At 40.7% G+C, this 16,741-nt stretch overlaps 1 protein-coding gene across 1 annotated transcript in view; it reads right to left on the minus strand.

The window, feature by feature from the left end:
- The window catches only part of KIAA1109 (KIAA1109 ortholog), a 211,491-nt gene that overhangs the window by 99,337 nt on the left and 95,413 nt on the right, over positions 1–16,741 (minus strand). Inside the window, exons 31-38 of the mRNA XM_036763063.1 lie at positions 16,495–16,668; positions 14,549–14,669; positions 11,455–11,601; positions 10,882–11,006; positions 10,244–10,443; positions 5,526–5,723; positions 4,289–4,500; positions 2,258–2,409 (exon numbers count right to left, since the gene is read on the minus strand). Coding sequence (XP_036618958.1) covers positions 2,258–2,409; positions 4,289–4,500; positions 5,526–5,723; positions 10,244–10,443; positions 10,882–11,006; positions 11,455–11,601; positions 14,549–14,669; positions 16,495–16,668 — 1,329 coding nt within the window. The remainder of the gene's footprint in view (positions 1–2,257; positions 2,410–4,288; positions 4,501–5,525; positions 5,724–10,243; positions 10,444–10,881; positions 11,007–11,454; positions 11,602–14,548; positions 14,670–16,494; positions 16,669–16,741) is intronic.

Here is a 16,741-nt window from a genome sequence, read left to right on the forward strand (position 1 = left end):
CACAACCCATGAGCAGACAGACTCATACAGACAGAAGAAAAACATGAGTAAATAAAAGATTTATGCCATTACACACTGAATAAACAACACTGAAGTTTCACTTCCCACCCTACAAATTGGCAAAGATGACCAAAGATGGGAATTGTCAATGCTGGAGGCGCTGGGCAGGCAGGCATTGGTGGAGCTCTTCATCAGTACAACCATTACGGAAAGCAATCGGGAACTATGCAAATAAAATGATTCCATTTGAGCCAGAGATTCTACAAGAAGGCTTATATCCCAAGGAAGTCACTGACAAGATGAAAGCTCCAACATACAGGAAAATATATACAGGAGCACTTTTTGTGATGGGAAAAAATGGGAAATCAACAAATTCAGATACATGAATGTAACAGAGTATTATTATGCTGGAAGAAATGATGACTGTGAAGAATGCAGAGAAGCCAGCAGTGGAATAAACAAAACAATATCCACAACGATGACAACAATATAAATGGGAGACAAGACCATCAAAAGGGAATTCCGCAGAATTATAAAGAACCAGCATGGCCCCCAAGAAGAGGTCTAAGAAGACTCTCCCGTTCTGCACCTTTGCACAGATGGGAGGTCCAGTCTATTTGGCATCTACCTCTACGTGTACATGTTGGTCTTCACTATTATGCTGTAAGCTGCCTGAGGACAGTGTCTGTTTCAATTTTGTTTTTATATTCCCAGCCCCTGGCACCATGCCTGGCACAAAAGAGGAGCTTAGTCAAGGCTAGTTGACTGATACACATTCAGGCTAAGAGATCACATTTACAATGTTTTAAAAAATGCAGTCTCCATTATTTAAAAACAAATTATAAAGGCTAAATATATGCACAATTAAACAAATCTCTAGGCGTTAATGGGCAAAGGCGATTTTCCCAAGATGTTTAAAAGAATACACTCCTCTTGTTTTATGACCTCATTCTCACCAGACAGAAGGAACTTTTAAAAAAATAATTTTGGACAATCGCATGTATTTCAGTTGGTGATATCTATGGAACAGAAATTCAACTTTTTAAAGCACAGAAATGTCTACAAAAAATTATAGCAATACAGATGTTAATGAAGCTCTCAAAGTACTTTTTACAGTAAGTCCAAAATTCTTTTGTTCCACATAAATATAATTGGAATCGTTAATTCACTAACCCTCAACACTTCAGTAAAGAAGGTAGTTTGATTGTCTATTTACAGATGGACAAACTGAGATCCAATGGTTAAGAAACCTAGTTGCCGGTGATCCTAGGAACCCTAGTGCCTTTTCTGCCATGAAAATTCTCTCTCTCAGTCGAGCACATGTCAAGGCTCCTTGATGTCCGTGCAGGCATTCAAACAATGCAACTTAAAACCTTCTCCACGCTTTAATACAGTGGTCTCCAAATGGTTTCAATCGTGCATTCCCATCAGTAACAATTTTGGGACATGCACTACCAAAATATGTCTTTTTATTTATAAGTTATATGTGTCTCCTAATGAACTATTATATAATGTGCATATTAAAATAAAAAACCAGAAATTAATAACGATGAGATGGAAGATAAAATTGTATTTTCAAATATTTTTATTTTACAAGTGGCACAGAAATATTTTTGCTCAGTAAAAACTAATAATAATTATATAAATTTCCTAAAATGAGGGGGTTGGGATAGATGTTCCCTGAAGTCTTTTCTAAATCTAGGGCTGTAGGAGTTTTTCACAAGACTTTGGTCCCCCTGTAGACCCTTATTATTTAAATTCAGACCAAGTAAGGGAACTAGTGTCAATCCACATAATAAATATTAAGAAAGCTCTGTTTCTTTCTTATTTTTTCAGAAAAACAATATAGATTCAAGTTCTAACACTTTCTTCCTATACTTTAATGTACAGTGGTTTCCTTGGTGGAGACGAATCACTTAGTGGATGGTCTTTGAGACTTGTGGTGGTAGGAGAACAGCATTCCTCTGTGGCTAACTGTACAATCAGCCTTTTTGACCTTTGCTAAGCTGATCTTTGAACAGACAGTTTGTCCCTCAGTCCATGAACTAAAGCCTTTCACATTGGGTAGGACCCTCAGGACCCAAACTCTGCTGGCACACACTGCCTTCTGAAATCCAAGGTCACCTCTATATCATGAGGAGGTAACCAGATTATCACAAGAACATACATTTCAAGAAATAGGTAAAATTGAAGAAGTATTTTACAAAAAATGAAACAGAACTCAAACATTAAAATTCATGAACTTGTATAGCCTCACCTAGAAAAGGTGTGTGCAGGTGATCTCACGTTGGTTGGAGCAGCAAAACTAAACCAAATTTCTTTGATAGTCAACTTCATACTGCAGGAATCGGGTGGGGGAGGCATGAGAGGGAGATCTTTTTTCAAATCATCTGATTCAACTCCTTCATCCTACATACACATATAGAAAGACACACACCAATAGACCTTCGTTACTGTTAACATTCTGTAGGCCTGTGATATCCTAAGACCTTCAGAAATCACCCAGGCTCTCCTCTGATGCTTATTTTACCATAAGTCAAGTGAAGCCCCAGGAAGTTCAAGGACTCCCAAGTCACACAAGGGGCAAGTGGTGGCATGAGGACCAAAGCACAGCAAAGCATTGTTTCTTAGCTGGGACAATAAAACATCTATAACCACGACCTCTCAGAGTACTAATTTGTGGCTCAAAGTTCCGTCGCCTCTACCAGGGATACTTTGTTGATTTGGGTATCTAAATTCTCCAAAACATGGAAGCAGAAGAGCTCTTTCCTTCCATGAATGATCCTGCAAGAGCTCTTCTCCATGGTCTCTACTTTCGGATTCTGAAGAAAGAGGTTCCCAGACAGGTGAAGTCATGTGGATAATTATGGAACAGAACAGAGAATCCAGATATACAACCCAATGAATAAAAGATAGGTGAAAAACCTATTTCTCAAAAACATTATAAAGTGAAATAACTGGATCATTCACCTAAATATTTTTAAAATCATTTCTAAGATTGGAAGCAAAAGGAAAAACATCTAGAATATTATTTTAATCAATCAAACAGATGACATCACTGCAACAATGAAGGATACAGTGAATTCTAGTGTGTGCATATGTGTGTTTATGTATATGTGTGTGTATGTATGTGTGTGTGTGTGTGTGTGTGTGTATGCATGCAATGTATACACACTCTTAAAGAATGCCAAAGGTAACAGAACTTTAGGTGGACTTAGAAGGGGACATGGAGAAACTGTGCTTTTTGTTTGTTCATTTACTAATGCTTCTTCAAAAGTAGAAGCCTATCAAGTAGGGAGTGGCTAAACAAAGTGTGGTACATAAATGTAAGTAAATATTATTGGGCTATAAAGAGAAATAAATATGAATACAGAGGAGCCTAGAAAGATTTATATGAATTGATGGCAAAATGAAACAAAAAGAAATTACACAATTCACAAAATGAACTGTGTAATACACAATACTATAAATGATAGTAACAAAAAAAAATCAAAACTGAAAGCTGTCAATAAAAATGACCAAGCTTAGACACCTCCTCCCTCCTACCTCCCTCCTTGTTTGCACAAATCTGGGACTGTGAGCACTAGACTGTTGGCATTGAGCAGCACACACAATCAGAATTTTTCTACATGTTGGTTTTTGCAGAATTTTATTTATTTCCCTACTTTTCCATTCTTTGTTATAAGGAATAGTTTTCTAGGGGCAAGGAAGAGTATGTTGGAAACTATAGATAATGTAAAAGCAAAGGACATCGATAAAAAAAATTTTAAATCAGAATTGTTTTAAAAGGCCTACATTAAAAAAATGCTTAGGGATTATCTGATTATTTGGTTTTACTTTGTTAAAATGTTTATCATGACATATTAAAGTTGCATATACAACTCTATTCTTCATTTTGCATATGTTTATTTGTTTTTGTGGATTAAATTTATTTTAACAGACTGCCCCACTCAAAGCTCATTACCTAAAATTTGACTGAAAACAGATTCAGGATTTAAATGACATAATTTGAGACTAGATTTTCATGAAATCTAAATCCCATGAAAGCCTTTTATTCCACTATTAAAAATATTCTTAGTTTCTCATCTTAATTCCTCTGTTCAGCAATTGAGTGCCTATTATATTTAAGATGTGGGAAATTCAAAGATGGAAAAAAAAGTCTGTTACCTATAAAGTAGACAAATGAATATTTTTCAAAAAACACTGACATCAACGATTTAATTAGAAATGATAAACTTTTAAAGCAAAGCAAGCAAATGCGCTCCAAAAAACCTGCTGAGTCACCAACCTGTTCATCTGAAATAGAATTTCCGTTTATGTCTGAGGAGGGGCTTATTCGGTCACAAGGAAGATTATCATCAGATACATCAGTATTATAACCACTGCCAGTTGGGGAATCAGAAGAATTATTGGATGTCAGCAGTCCACCCCTCTCTGTGGCATTAGATTTACCCATAATTCCAATAGTATTGTATAAAATAGCACCAGACTGTCTTCCTCCTATAAAAACAGATGTTCATTTATTAAACCAGAAACAGAAAAATGTCTGAATGCTATTCTATGAGGTATTTGTATAAATTCCTGAATAAAAGGAATTGTTTATCATTCTCTCTACCAAAAAGACGTTTACATAAAAAATCTGTAGGAGTCGCCGCTATTTGAAGAAATCAGAGCTTTTCTCAATATTATTATATAACTAAAACTGAAAGCTTAATGAAGATTAAACTTTGCTCTTTTTAAACACACACACACACACCCTCCATGTCCTGGAGTCTTGAAGCCTTCCCATGGGTCATCCCCCAGCCTAAAATGCACTCCCCTCCTCATCTTTGCCTTTGGAATCCCTGGTTCCCTTTAACAACCAGCTCCAGGGCCTCCTTCAGCAGGAGGCCTTTCCTAACCTATGCTCATGGGTGTTCACATCCACCTTCCCAAAAGTTCCTTGTATTTATTTTATACAAACTGTGTGTATCTACAGACCAGGGGGTCAGAAAACTATGGCCCAAGTGCCAAATCCTGCCTGCAATAAAATAAAACTTTATTTAGAAATCTAAAAACCATTCTCAGCTATAAAAAGCAGGTGGCAGCTGATCTGGCCCTTGGGCTGCAGTTTGCCAACTCCTGCTAGAGGTTTTTGTTGTTTCCTCTGATAGAATGCAAACTCCCTGGATGGCACAAATTTGTATTTTGGTACCCCAAACCCCCTACCTTTTTTCATCCTTCCTTGTTTCCCTAAAATCTCAGCTCAAGCTCTACTTTCTCCACGAAAGGCCTCTCCTGGCTCCCACTCCCCACTCCCCATCCACCAACAAACAGAAGCATATAAGCACACTGGGGATACCAACCACTTCATTTTTGACTGTCTCCCCAATGCCTGGTACAGCAGCACACAATGGGTACTTCCTAAGGGTTTGGCTGCTGATTGTTCTCCAGTATCACTTTCAGGAAAGCAGTGACACCTCTACTCCAAACATCTTGAATTTCACTGTAAAACCCCCAGTACCACCTGCCCATGTGATACTCACCTTTTATCGTCAGGTTTTCCAGGCCACACTCAAACATGATCCAGCCCCACTTTTCTTGGCTAGGGCCGACTCGAGTGACATCTGGAATGGCTTGATGATCAGTTTCATCCACAAAAGTAAATTCATCCAATTCTTCAAGAGTAAATAAAACCTTGGACTTCTCAAAAGGAATAGCAGTGATGGCACAGGTCCCATTATCTATTTCCAAAAGAAAGTAAATGACAACAGCTCTGTCATGGGTGCTTGAAGTTATTATGAACCATTTTAACTACGAACAGAGTGAAGCCATAAAAAAGGTAACATGTATTTCATTAGCATGAAACCTTTTAAATTCCCAAGTATTCTTTAGGTAATATAGAGCTTTTGTTTACTTTTTTTAAAAGAGGAAAATCTGAGAAATAGGATATAACTCTTCAAAGGCAATTTGACTAAATTCAGCTCTGGAAGAAAGACTACCCTAAAAATCTAGAATAAAAACTGATGGGCGTAAAAAACCAAAGATGGTTATAATTTTAGTTTTGGAGACGTCCACCATGAACATTCCATTAACTCATCACAATGTAGACAAAACAAATTCATTTAGCACTCAGCTTCCCCGCTTGTGAAAAAAAGAGAAAAAATATTCTTAGGCTAGTCCAGAAAATCTCCATATAGTAAACTGATGCACATAAATAAAGATCCTTCTGAGAAAGTTATCTGTCTCTAAGTACCCTATCGATAATTAGGGTTCTGTCTTGGTTCTGATGTAAAAGATTTTTTAAGGTAATTCAGGCATAGATCATTTAGAATTTTTTTTTAAAAAATCAGCAATAACACTTCCCATGGCACCCAAAAGCAAATAAGCAAGAAGAGAAAATTACATGCTACACACCCCACACAAAGAATAGAGACCACTACCAAAGATAAAACACATCATTTGGATTGCATGAAATTGAAGTGACTTGTGCATGAACAAAACTAATGCATCTAGAATAAGAAGTAGATGCCCATCAGCTGGGAAAAGACTAAACTAATAAGGGCACATGAAGGTAATGGAATTTTACTGTGCTGTAAGAAATAATGATAATGAAGAGAGAAGCATGGAAACACTCATATGAACCGATGCAGGGAAGTCAGCAGAGACAGAAAACAGTATACACCATGACTACAGCAACAACACAACCAGAAGTGAATGCTGCCAAATTATAAAGAAACAGCATGGTCCCAGAGAAGAAGCAGGAGAAGCAGCCTCTCCACCCCCTCTCCCCCAGCTCTTTTGCAGAGCTGGGTGGGAGGGCCACAGATGTGAATACTGCATATATTTTCAGATTTTTTTTTGATGTGTTGTTGGTACAGGGGAAATTCAAGTGATGTTAAAACAAAAGATAGCAATAAAATTATTTTTTAAAAAAGAATGCTCTGAGAGGAGTTCTGGTTAAGATGGTGATGTAAAGGATCATAGAGAAAGCCTGGTCCTCCACATCAATCCCAGTAAACACCTAAAAAAGGGCCCCATAAAGACTAGCAATAAAGGATACAAAAGAGAAACAGAATAAGCCCTTCCATCTGGGTCAGAACTGCCCAAAAGATGGCCAGAACTGATCAGGAGGAAAAGGAACCAGCAGGTAGATGGGCCCAAAGCTGGTGGAAGCAGAGAGGAGTCCTGCCTGCACAGCCAGTGCAAACTCTGGTAAATGGGCTGTTAGTCAGCAGAGGCAAGAAGAGGAGCCACAAGAGAACAGCCAGCAGACTTAACTGTAGTTAATGGAGGATAATGGAGGAGACATGCACATTCCCAAGGCAGCTGCAGCTGAAGATTCAGGAAAGGGCTCCTGAAGAAGGCAGAGTTTAAGCTAAATAGTCAAGGAAGCCAAAGATGCCAAGGGAAAGAAATGGGGAGAGTCAGCCACTGTACAGAGATGGACTGCTGTATGTAAGGAGCAGCAAGCCCACCAATATGACAGGACTGCAGAGGGTGTGGAGGGGATCAGTGGCTAAGGAGAATGGAAAGTGATGGAAGGACCAGGAAGGGAAGTTTAAACTGGCAGCTACAAAGGGTCCAGCCCACGCACTGTGAACAGAACAGAGGACCTGGCAGCTCTGCCTCCACTTCCCTCCTCTGTCCTTCTGGTGAGCTCAGGAGACCCTGGGCCTGCTTCCTAGACCTGAGCCAATACTTCTTTATTCCAGAGCAAAACTGCTTGGACATTTTATGAGTTCAGTCTTTGCTGGTACACTCAGACCAAGGCCAAAAGATCAGTCTCAGAAGAATCAACAGCTGGCTTCCCTCCAGAAATGGCAGCTGAGTCGGAACAGGACAACAGTTTCCTACCATTTGGTCTCTTCAATGAACAGACTCTACAGGATGGCAAACACCTTTGGTTCCATGTTTCACATCTTGTTTGATAGTCATGGTAAGAGGTTCACTAAAAAGAACTCTCTGTAACCATTAAGGACTCATGAATGAACTCAACGCATGCTCTATTAAATCAAATGCTTTTCACAGTTAACTGACAGTAAGCACAGTGGGATCCTGTGTCCTTTTCAATTCTACACTGTCCTCTGCTCTGGAATCCCTTGCCTCTGGTCCTGCCACTGCTTTTCTGTCACCAAACCTCAGCCTTGGATGACTGCCATCATCTGCCTCATGTTTTCTGGGGAAAATACAGATCTATGTCCTCTAACCTCACCGGTGGCCTCACTGCAACAAGGAAGCCTTTTCATGCCTCCACAAGCGCGTTGCTATTTCACTCCCTACAAAAATTAATTTGAATATTCTCTCCCTTCCTAAAAGCCCCTATACTCCCTCCTCCCTCTCTCTTAGTTGATTTTCTCCCTCTTAAGTTTTGGAAAAAAAAACTCAAGCCATTGTTTGTCTCAAATCCCTTTACACCATCTCCCACATCCTCCTCTATTCCCAAATCTCTGACCAAGAGACAACTCTTCTTTCCAAGGCTAGCCCTTTATCGGGACATTTGATCACATCCTGACCTATCCTCTCCAATGTACTCCATCCTCAATCATTCCCCCACCCTCAAATCTCCAGCTTCTCCTTATCACCTAGTTCCTTCTCTACTGCCTTTAAACATGCCCAAATTTACCCCTTCAATAAAAAAAAATCTTTGCTAAAACCTACCAATCATTTAATCAACTGCCCTGTCTCTCTGTTTTTACTTTGCAGTCTTGTGTTTTATATATTTAAAAACATTATTCTGAGAAGGGATCCAAAAGCTTTACTGGGCTGCCAAAGGATCCACGATCCAAAAACAAACTAAAAACTTCTGCTTTGTACTCTCTCTTAGTAATGCTATCAGCTTCCATGGGCTATAACTATCAACTTCATATACCTAGCCTCCGTTTCTCCCCTTAGCTTTAGTCCTAGATCACCAATTACCTGCTGGACATTTCCAACTGGATATCATGGAGACATATGAAATTTAACATGTCGAAAATTGCACTCATTTTCTTACCCCCTAAAGCCTATCTCTTTCCAAACTTCCTGATGTCTCTCAAAGGCACCATCATACTCCTACTACCTTAGGTCTATAAACTTAGCATCAACATTAACTCCTCATTCCCCCTCATGCCACACACCTAATGAGTTGCCAAATCCTATGGTTTCTGCTTTCACAAACATCTTTCCCACGTGTCCCCTTCTCTCCACTCCCACCTTGGTCCAGGCCCTCATCCCCGCTCGCCTGGATCAGTGTAACAGCTTCATTGTTCTCCCCAATTCAGGTCAGTCATCAGAGCTGTATGTCACCACAGGCACTGTCCTCAAGTGCAGATCTGACGGTGTCACCCCCCTCTTCACCCGAGTCCAGTGCTTTCCTATGGCCTGTAGAATCAGATCTTAATGCCTCTGGCTTTTAAAGCTCTTCCCCACCTGGCTCCAACCTGTCTTTCCAGCCTACCTGGATACCCCTCCCCCTCCACACTCTACAATCAGTCCTTGCTCCACAGACAAGATAGTAACAAGACCCGATGTCCACACAGTGCTTGGAGTTCTGTCATTAACATTGGCTGTACATGCATATTCTCACTTCATTTTCAGGCTCCGTAAGTATCGCTCTCTCTGTTTTACAGAGAGGAAATTGGGATTCAGAGCCAGGTCAGCATCTGACTCTTAAATCCTCTGCTATTTCTGGGTATCAGGCCACCTCACGAAGGAGGGCAGAAGTCTTCAAAGCCCCCAAATGCACTTAACTTCCCCTGCGGTCATTGCTCTTCCTCAGAAACCTACGGCTACTTACATACTTTGTCTCTGCCTCCAACGTGTTCAACACAAGGGAACAGAAAACATAAATGGTTACCTTCATGTTCCTGCCCATTCTAGGAAGAGCGAATGCTTAACATCAAGAGACATTCAGGAGATAAGTGAACCAAGTCTCGTTTCTGGTCCTTCTTTCTGAATATGAGCAACATAGAGTTAAATATATTAACATGGGACTCGCCCCTGTGAGCTGATTCAAGCAGTCACACTGTCCGGGGCAAACAAAATCACTTCTGTCTTCTGACCAAACCTGTGATGCCATTCAGAATGGGAACTCCCAAATGGGCCATTCTCTCTACTGTGGCCAATCAGCCCCTGATTGTAACTTACGGTCTTGAAGAGCAGCCTGGCAACCCAACAGGTTCTGGGATTGGTCCAGGCCTGCAGAGCCAGAGGGGGTCAGGGAACACCTTTCTATAGACAATTTTTCAAGTCAAAGAAGAATGATCCGGGGGTATAGTTCTACCTGTTGTATCGAGGCCCCGAAGCTGTCCATGTACTCTATGGATGTTGAGCTTGGCAGCAATTTCTTTGCCTTTTTCCGCTCCAGCGTTAGATCGCAGGGAACCAGAAGACTGAGGCTGCATTTTGCTGGCTTGGACGTATCTTTCCCAGTTTGACGTCTTGCCAGGTTCTGTATTGTTTGGTGTGTCTTCAACCACACCTCTTATTAAGAGCAATTTAAAAAATTTTAAATTAAAAATCTTAAAAGCAATTTTACTGTAAATATATGAGTCATTCAGTTATTACTATCACTTCTATGTGATATTAAAACTAAGGTTGACTGTGATCAACAATTTCTAAATTTAAAAAAAACAGTAACTTTTACAATGAATATAACTAATTTTTATGTTTTGTTCATAAAGAAAATAGACTTCCGACTCCTTGCTCTGACAACTAATTTACTCTTACATGCTCTCAGGGGTAGGGAACCTGTGGCAAGTTCCCCACCGCTGTGTTAGATATTGTGAAACATAAATTTCATTTTCCAGGGATATGAGGGAGAACAGCTATTCTTTTTAATTTTTTAAAGGTTCACTATATCAAATTAAATTGCAGGACGAAAATACAATACTCTTGTTTAAGGAAAAAAATTCTTTATACCTATTCATACGAACTTGTGTAGCAATTCTATCAAAACACAATGCCACAAGGGAAACATGAGTCACACTTCTCCCAGAAGCTGTAGGAGATTCTTCTACTGATGCTTGCAATAAACACAAGTTTACCTAAAATACAAAGCGTCCCAAAGAAATGTTAGCAACGTCAGCTGAATTAACTAAAGTATTATTATAATTTTTAAAAATTTCTGACAAAAACCCAGCATTTGTCCTTGAACTTCAAAAGTGTGTAAGATTAATAAAGTTCGCGTCTCTGATGCAGTGCTAAATGACAAGCATGAAAATGCAAAATTTCGAAAGTAAATTAATCACATGATCCAATTAAAAATGTTGGAAGCCTGCACTTGAGCACCTGGCCAGATATTGTCATTATAATGCCAGAGTCATTTTAGTTTGATTTTACATTCCCATCGTGCCTTTAATGAGTCGTGCAAAATTTAGCATTAACTAAAAGAAATCCAAATCATCCCTCAACTGCAACAGTTCAGAAAGCCAAGTGGATAAAGTGCTGAGATTCTTCAGAATATTCTCCCCCAGATGCCAGTGAAATGATTACCTTGGGTATGCTAACGTTGGCCTGAAGACCTTTGATGGTTACGTTATCTTGCTTGGGTACAAGATTTGTCGGTGCTTGCCCTTGGTTGGCATGTCCTGTGGTCGGGGGCTCAGTTTTTGTTCCTCTGATATCCTGCTTGGAGGACAGCTGAAGAGAAGGAAATGGTGGTGACTCTTTTACCAACATTTGCATTGTTAACCACTTTCAGGATTATCAACATCTCCTCTTTTTAAGCACACCTGCAAGGTCCTTTTGGCTGGAAACCCAAGTGACTCAGCTTCCAAGGCTCAGAATCTCTGGCCTAGCAGGTACCCCAGATCTGGAGCTTTAACGTTCAAGTTCAGTTTGTTGGATGGGAAACTAATCAAGTGAGCTGAAGAGCAAGGAACTCAATGGCTATGTAGCTGCCATGTACGTGGAGGGCAGATGGACAGATGGATGGACGGATGGATGGACAGACGGATGGATACACAAACAACTTTTCAGATAACAATTATACTACCTCTAGGAAAACAGACTTAACTCTGGAGAAGGGCCAAGAGTCCTGCTGATAATTCACTTTATGAAGCGCATGAAACAAAGTATTTGGTACATTCTTGCATTTAATGGGGAGCTAGGTGGTGCAGTGCACAGAATGCCAGGCCTGGAGTCAGGAAGCCTCAAGTTCAAATTCACTCTCAAACACTTACTAGCTGTGTGACTCTCGGCAAGTCACTTAACCCTGTTTGCCTCAATTTTCTCATCTGTAAAATGAGCTGGGAAAAAAAAATGGCAAACTTCTCCAATATCTTTGCCAAGAAAACTCCAAGTGGGGTCATGAAGAATTGGACATGAATGAACAACAAAAACAACATTTAATTAACACTCTTTAATTGAACAACTCACTGAAATTATTGCACATCCCTGCGCACTTGGAGTGATTAAGACAAGGCATAAGATTCCCCAGATGATTCACCCAAAGTGCTGGAGGCTTGTGTGGTCCACCTGCTGTCTCACTCATTTTTCTATCATATTTTTTTATGATCAAAGGTCAAAATAAACATGATGATGATAGTTAAGAGCAACAGTGCCTAACATTTACAGGGTACTTTAAGATTTGTAAAGTGCTCTACATGTGTTAATTCAAAAAGCCCTGTAAGGGAGGTGCTATAATTATTATCCCTCTTTTACAGAAAACTGTGATTTCACTGGAACAGGAATTCCACCAACAGCAGATCCACCAAGGTAGACCAGACCAAGACCTAGAACCAGTGTATAATGTACAGATCTGGAGAGCTGTGGGAGTCCCAGAGAACTTAAGTGACTTGCCCTGGGTTACACCAATGAATGAAAGGTCTCTTGAAGGAGATGATACTTGAGCTGAACCATGAAAGAGGGCAAGAGGTTGGTTCTGAGACAAAAGGAAAGAGGGCATTCTAGGTATGGGGGCCAGCTCTGCACCCTAGTTAGGAATAAGGACAGGAACTCGATCTGTGGTTCACTGTTGTAGTAGGGGACTTTCAGTCAATCTACTTACATTTAGGTTATCTATTATGTACCAGGCAATGTGCTAAGAAAACTCTTTCTACCGATGCAGACCAGCACCTTCTCTAATCTTTTGCCTAGAGTACAAGGGACAGAGACAGGTCCTCTGGGCTCCCAAACTAGCTGGTGCTCCCACTCACTTGTGTTTCCCTACCCCCCAACCCCCATCTGCGTTCGGCCTCTCATACACTACCATCACTTCATATTTATTGTACAAAAACACAAAGGCCCCAGAAAGGTACAGTGTTGGACTACAAAGACACTACTAACCAACAGTCCCACCCCTCTTTAAGGTCACAAAACTCTAACCCATCTGGCCAATCCCTTCTCCCCTAATTAGAGCACCCATTTCTAGAACACACAAAAGGTTATTCAGCACTCTATCATTCCTACTGTCTGGGTTAGGGACACTGTGGTCTAGGTTAAGTGACTTAGCCTCGTTAGCACGACAGGAAGCTAGGCTGCTCACACACCATGACCGTCCCTAGGAGTCAATGTTTCCAGGATCGCAGCCACTCTAAATCTATCATCCCATGATCTGGAGATAAGAAAACAGGAACCCTCCAGAAAGCATCTTAAGTTCATTCCAGTTAAAGGAAACCTCTGCTCCCCCTCTCTGTTTCCCAATATAACCGCACTATCAACCAAGGTTCTCCCTCCAACTAGATTAAGAAATGCTGGAAATGAAGCTGAGATCTAGAACAATGATCTCTATAGAAACGCTAGTGTCTAACTTCAATTCTATATTCTGGATCACACAGCTGGAACCACTAAGTAAATCACATATTTCCTTCTAAAAGATAATAAGCCAAACTCTTTAATGTCAGATTCAAGTAATCAAACCCCACCTGCTCCCACCAAACTTGACTTGTCACGAAAATGAAGGCATATAGTAACTGATTCTATGGGTGGGGACTTGTGAGTTTTTTTTAATAAAAGGGGGATACATAAGAGCAGAGGACCACTTCCAGAAGTCCATAGTTTGATGAAAGACTTGGAATAATAAACCAACTTTATGAACAGAATTAAACTAAAGCTTCAAGTTTTTAAATGTATTTGGTTGCATCTACCAATCCTCAGTACTAATCATCCATGTCTTCCTTCAAAAGAAGCACAAGGAAAGTTCCACAAGCACCAAATTAAGTAATATCCCAGCAATATTACAGTTTGAATGTATTATCATTTCTGGAATACCCTTCCTTCAAACCAAATCCCTGGTCAAACAAGATGGGCCCCCTTCTTGACTCTGTGCCTCTCCCCTGGCTGTCCCCCAGGCTTCAAATGCTCTCCATCCTCATCTCCAGGCCGCCCTGGTTTCCTATGGTCTCACTGTCTTCAGGAAGCCTTTCTTGATCCCCCTTAAAGCCAGTGCCTTCCTTCTGTAAGTCATCTCCTATTTACATCTTAGCTGTGCACAGGTGTTTTCCTGGTGTCTTCCCATTAGGCTGTAAGCAGCTTGAGGGCAGGCGCTGTCTTTCACCTTTCTTTGTGTCCCCAGTGCTTAGCCCAGGGCTGGGGACACAGCAGACGCTTAGTCAATGCTTGTTGACTGGGAGGGGGACAATCTTACATTTTCAGAGAAGGTTGTCTTGCTGTTCTGTACGGCTTCTCTCAGGACCTTGGCATGAAGATGATCCACAATTGAAGCTGGGTGCCGGGTGCTGACCCAGTGAACCATCGCTTCAATATATCTGCGGGAAGGAAAACAAATGTGTGTAGCAAAAAAGAGGCCAACATTGAATTTATGTAACTCTGTAACCTGAGTAAGTGAAGCCAATGAGAAGGAGAACCACTAAGAGAGCATGTGCAACAATTCTGAAACATAATTAGATGAGGCTCTCATTCCCACAAGAACTCTGGGATAAGTTGTCTCCTTTCCACTGGCATTATCCAGATGATTCCCTAGTCTCTTACCCTCCTAACGCATACTATTATACAGAGAAGGCCCCAAAGTGACTTTCTGCTAGACCGAGCTGACTCCAGCCCTTACTCATCTCCATTAGTTTGAATAATTTGTCACAGTTTTATGGTGTGATTTAATTATATGCTGTCATCACTTTCTTATCTATTTCCCTCAGGAAGGCAGCACACACTCTGAGTAGAAGATCAGGTATAACTGTAGATACACCATGAAAAAAAGGCTTGGGACTATGTGAGCTACGTTTTGTAATCCATCTTTGGAAGTCAGCAGAAACTAAACAAATTGTTATCCCTTCCGTGCGGAGGTGGTTAGGGACACAGCGCTCCCACAATCTGGAAAATCCACATAAAATTCTCTGACTCTCCCTTCACACCAGAAAAGAAGTCTGGATTATCATGGCATTAAAAGATAAAATATGTTGATATTATATAGTAATATATACATATTATGCATTTCTGAGTTTCTAAACTTTTTCTGTGTTGTCTGCTGGCCTTTGTGTGTTGTCTGTGGCTTCCGCAAAACTCCCCCCCAAATTTCCATCTAATTTTTTTTTTTTTGCCAGGGAGAAGGCAGGGCAATTGGGGTTAAGTGACTTGCCCAAGGTCACACAACTAGTAAGTGTGTCAAGTGTCTGAGGCCAGATTTCAATTCAGGTCCTCCTGACTCCAGGGATGGTGCTCTATTCACTGTACCACCTAACTGCCCTCCATTTAATTTCTTATGCCAACCCGTGACATACTGAAACCGCAATGCGTAAAGTCATGATGTGGAAGGGGCAACTGTAGTTGCTAATCTGAACGTATGCCCACCCTTTCCTTCACTCCTCCAGTTTTTACAATCTTTGTCTGGATTTCTCCTTTACCCTCATCACATTTTGCTTTGCATCATCCTTATCGGTGTCTAGGTTAGAAAGCTGTTCTAGTAGATGGTAAGGTCTTGGAGGGGAAGAACTCACTGAGCTTGTTTTCTGCATTGCAGCCTGTAATGGAAATTTAAATCTGAAGATCTTTCCCACCCATTAATAGGCCCATGTGACCTGCTTACGTCAGAGGAAGCCTAAGTCCCACGTGGTGGGAGATACTTGCTGAGAGGAAAAGGAAAGTGTGTCACAGGAAATGCAGAGAGAGCAATTAGAACTGATGGAGAGAGCAGATGCGCAGGCTGTGCTGTCAGTGAGTTTGTGGGAAGGTCTCGGCAGGGGGGTGGAAGGTTATGGGATGACGAGGCTCCATGCTGTGATACTGTGCATTCTTTGCTGTTGTGACAGACTGGACTCACTGGTTTTGGGATCTGGTTCTCTGGTGTCTGAATAAATGGTTTACTTCTTCTACCTTCTATGTGGAAAGTCTTTCATATTTTGTGATACAAAACCACATAGGCATATTGACAATCATCATCTATATTGTTATCATTGCCTTGCTAATACATAATCTCAGCTCCCTGCACATGGCAGCTGTTGGGTAAATATTTGTGGAATCTGAATTTCCTTTGCACACTGTGATTCTGTTATTTAGGTTGCTCAAAAAGGTTACTACAAACGTTCACTTACAGGAGCATCGTTTGATCACTGAAGCAATGCACTTTAAATGAAATACCTGTCTAAAGCTTCAGCTACCAGGGGAGTCAAAACAACATCTACAGTTCCCTTCACTTCCACGATGGCCGTTGTCCTGGTCTGGGAGACGGGCTGATCCAAGGTCCATTCTTCTGTTAATGTTTCATCATCCGTGTTATCCATGACTTTCTTTTCCAAGGGGGTGTATGGAGTACTGTGGAAGTCAAACCAAGTAAGCACTTAACTCTTTCCAAATTCTGAAACATGATCTAGAGTCATTCAGAGTA

This window comes from Trichosurus vulpecula, chromosome 6, assembly GCF_011100635.1.
Source record: "Trichosurus vulpecula isolate mTriVul1 chromosome 6, mTriVul1.pri, whole genome shotgun sequence".
Classification (NCBI taxonomy): domain Eukaryota; kingdom Metazoa; phylum Chordata; class Mammalia; order Diprotodontia; family Phalangeridae; genus Trichosurus; species Trichosurus vulpecula.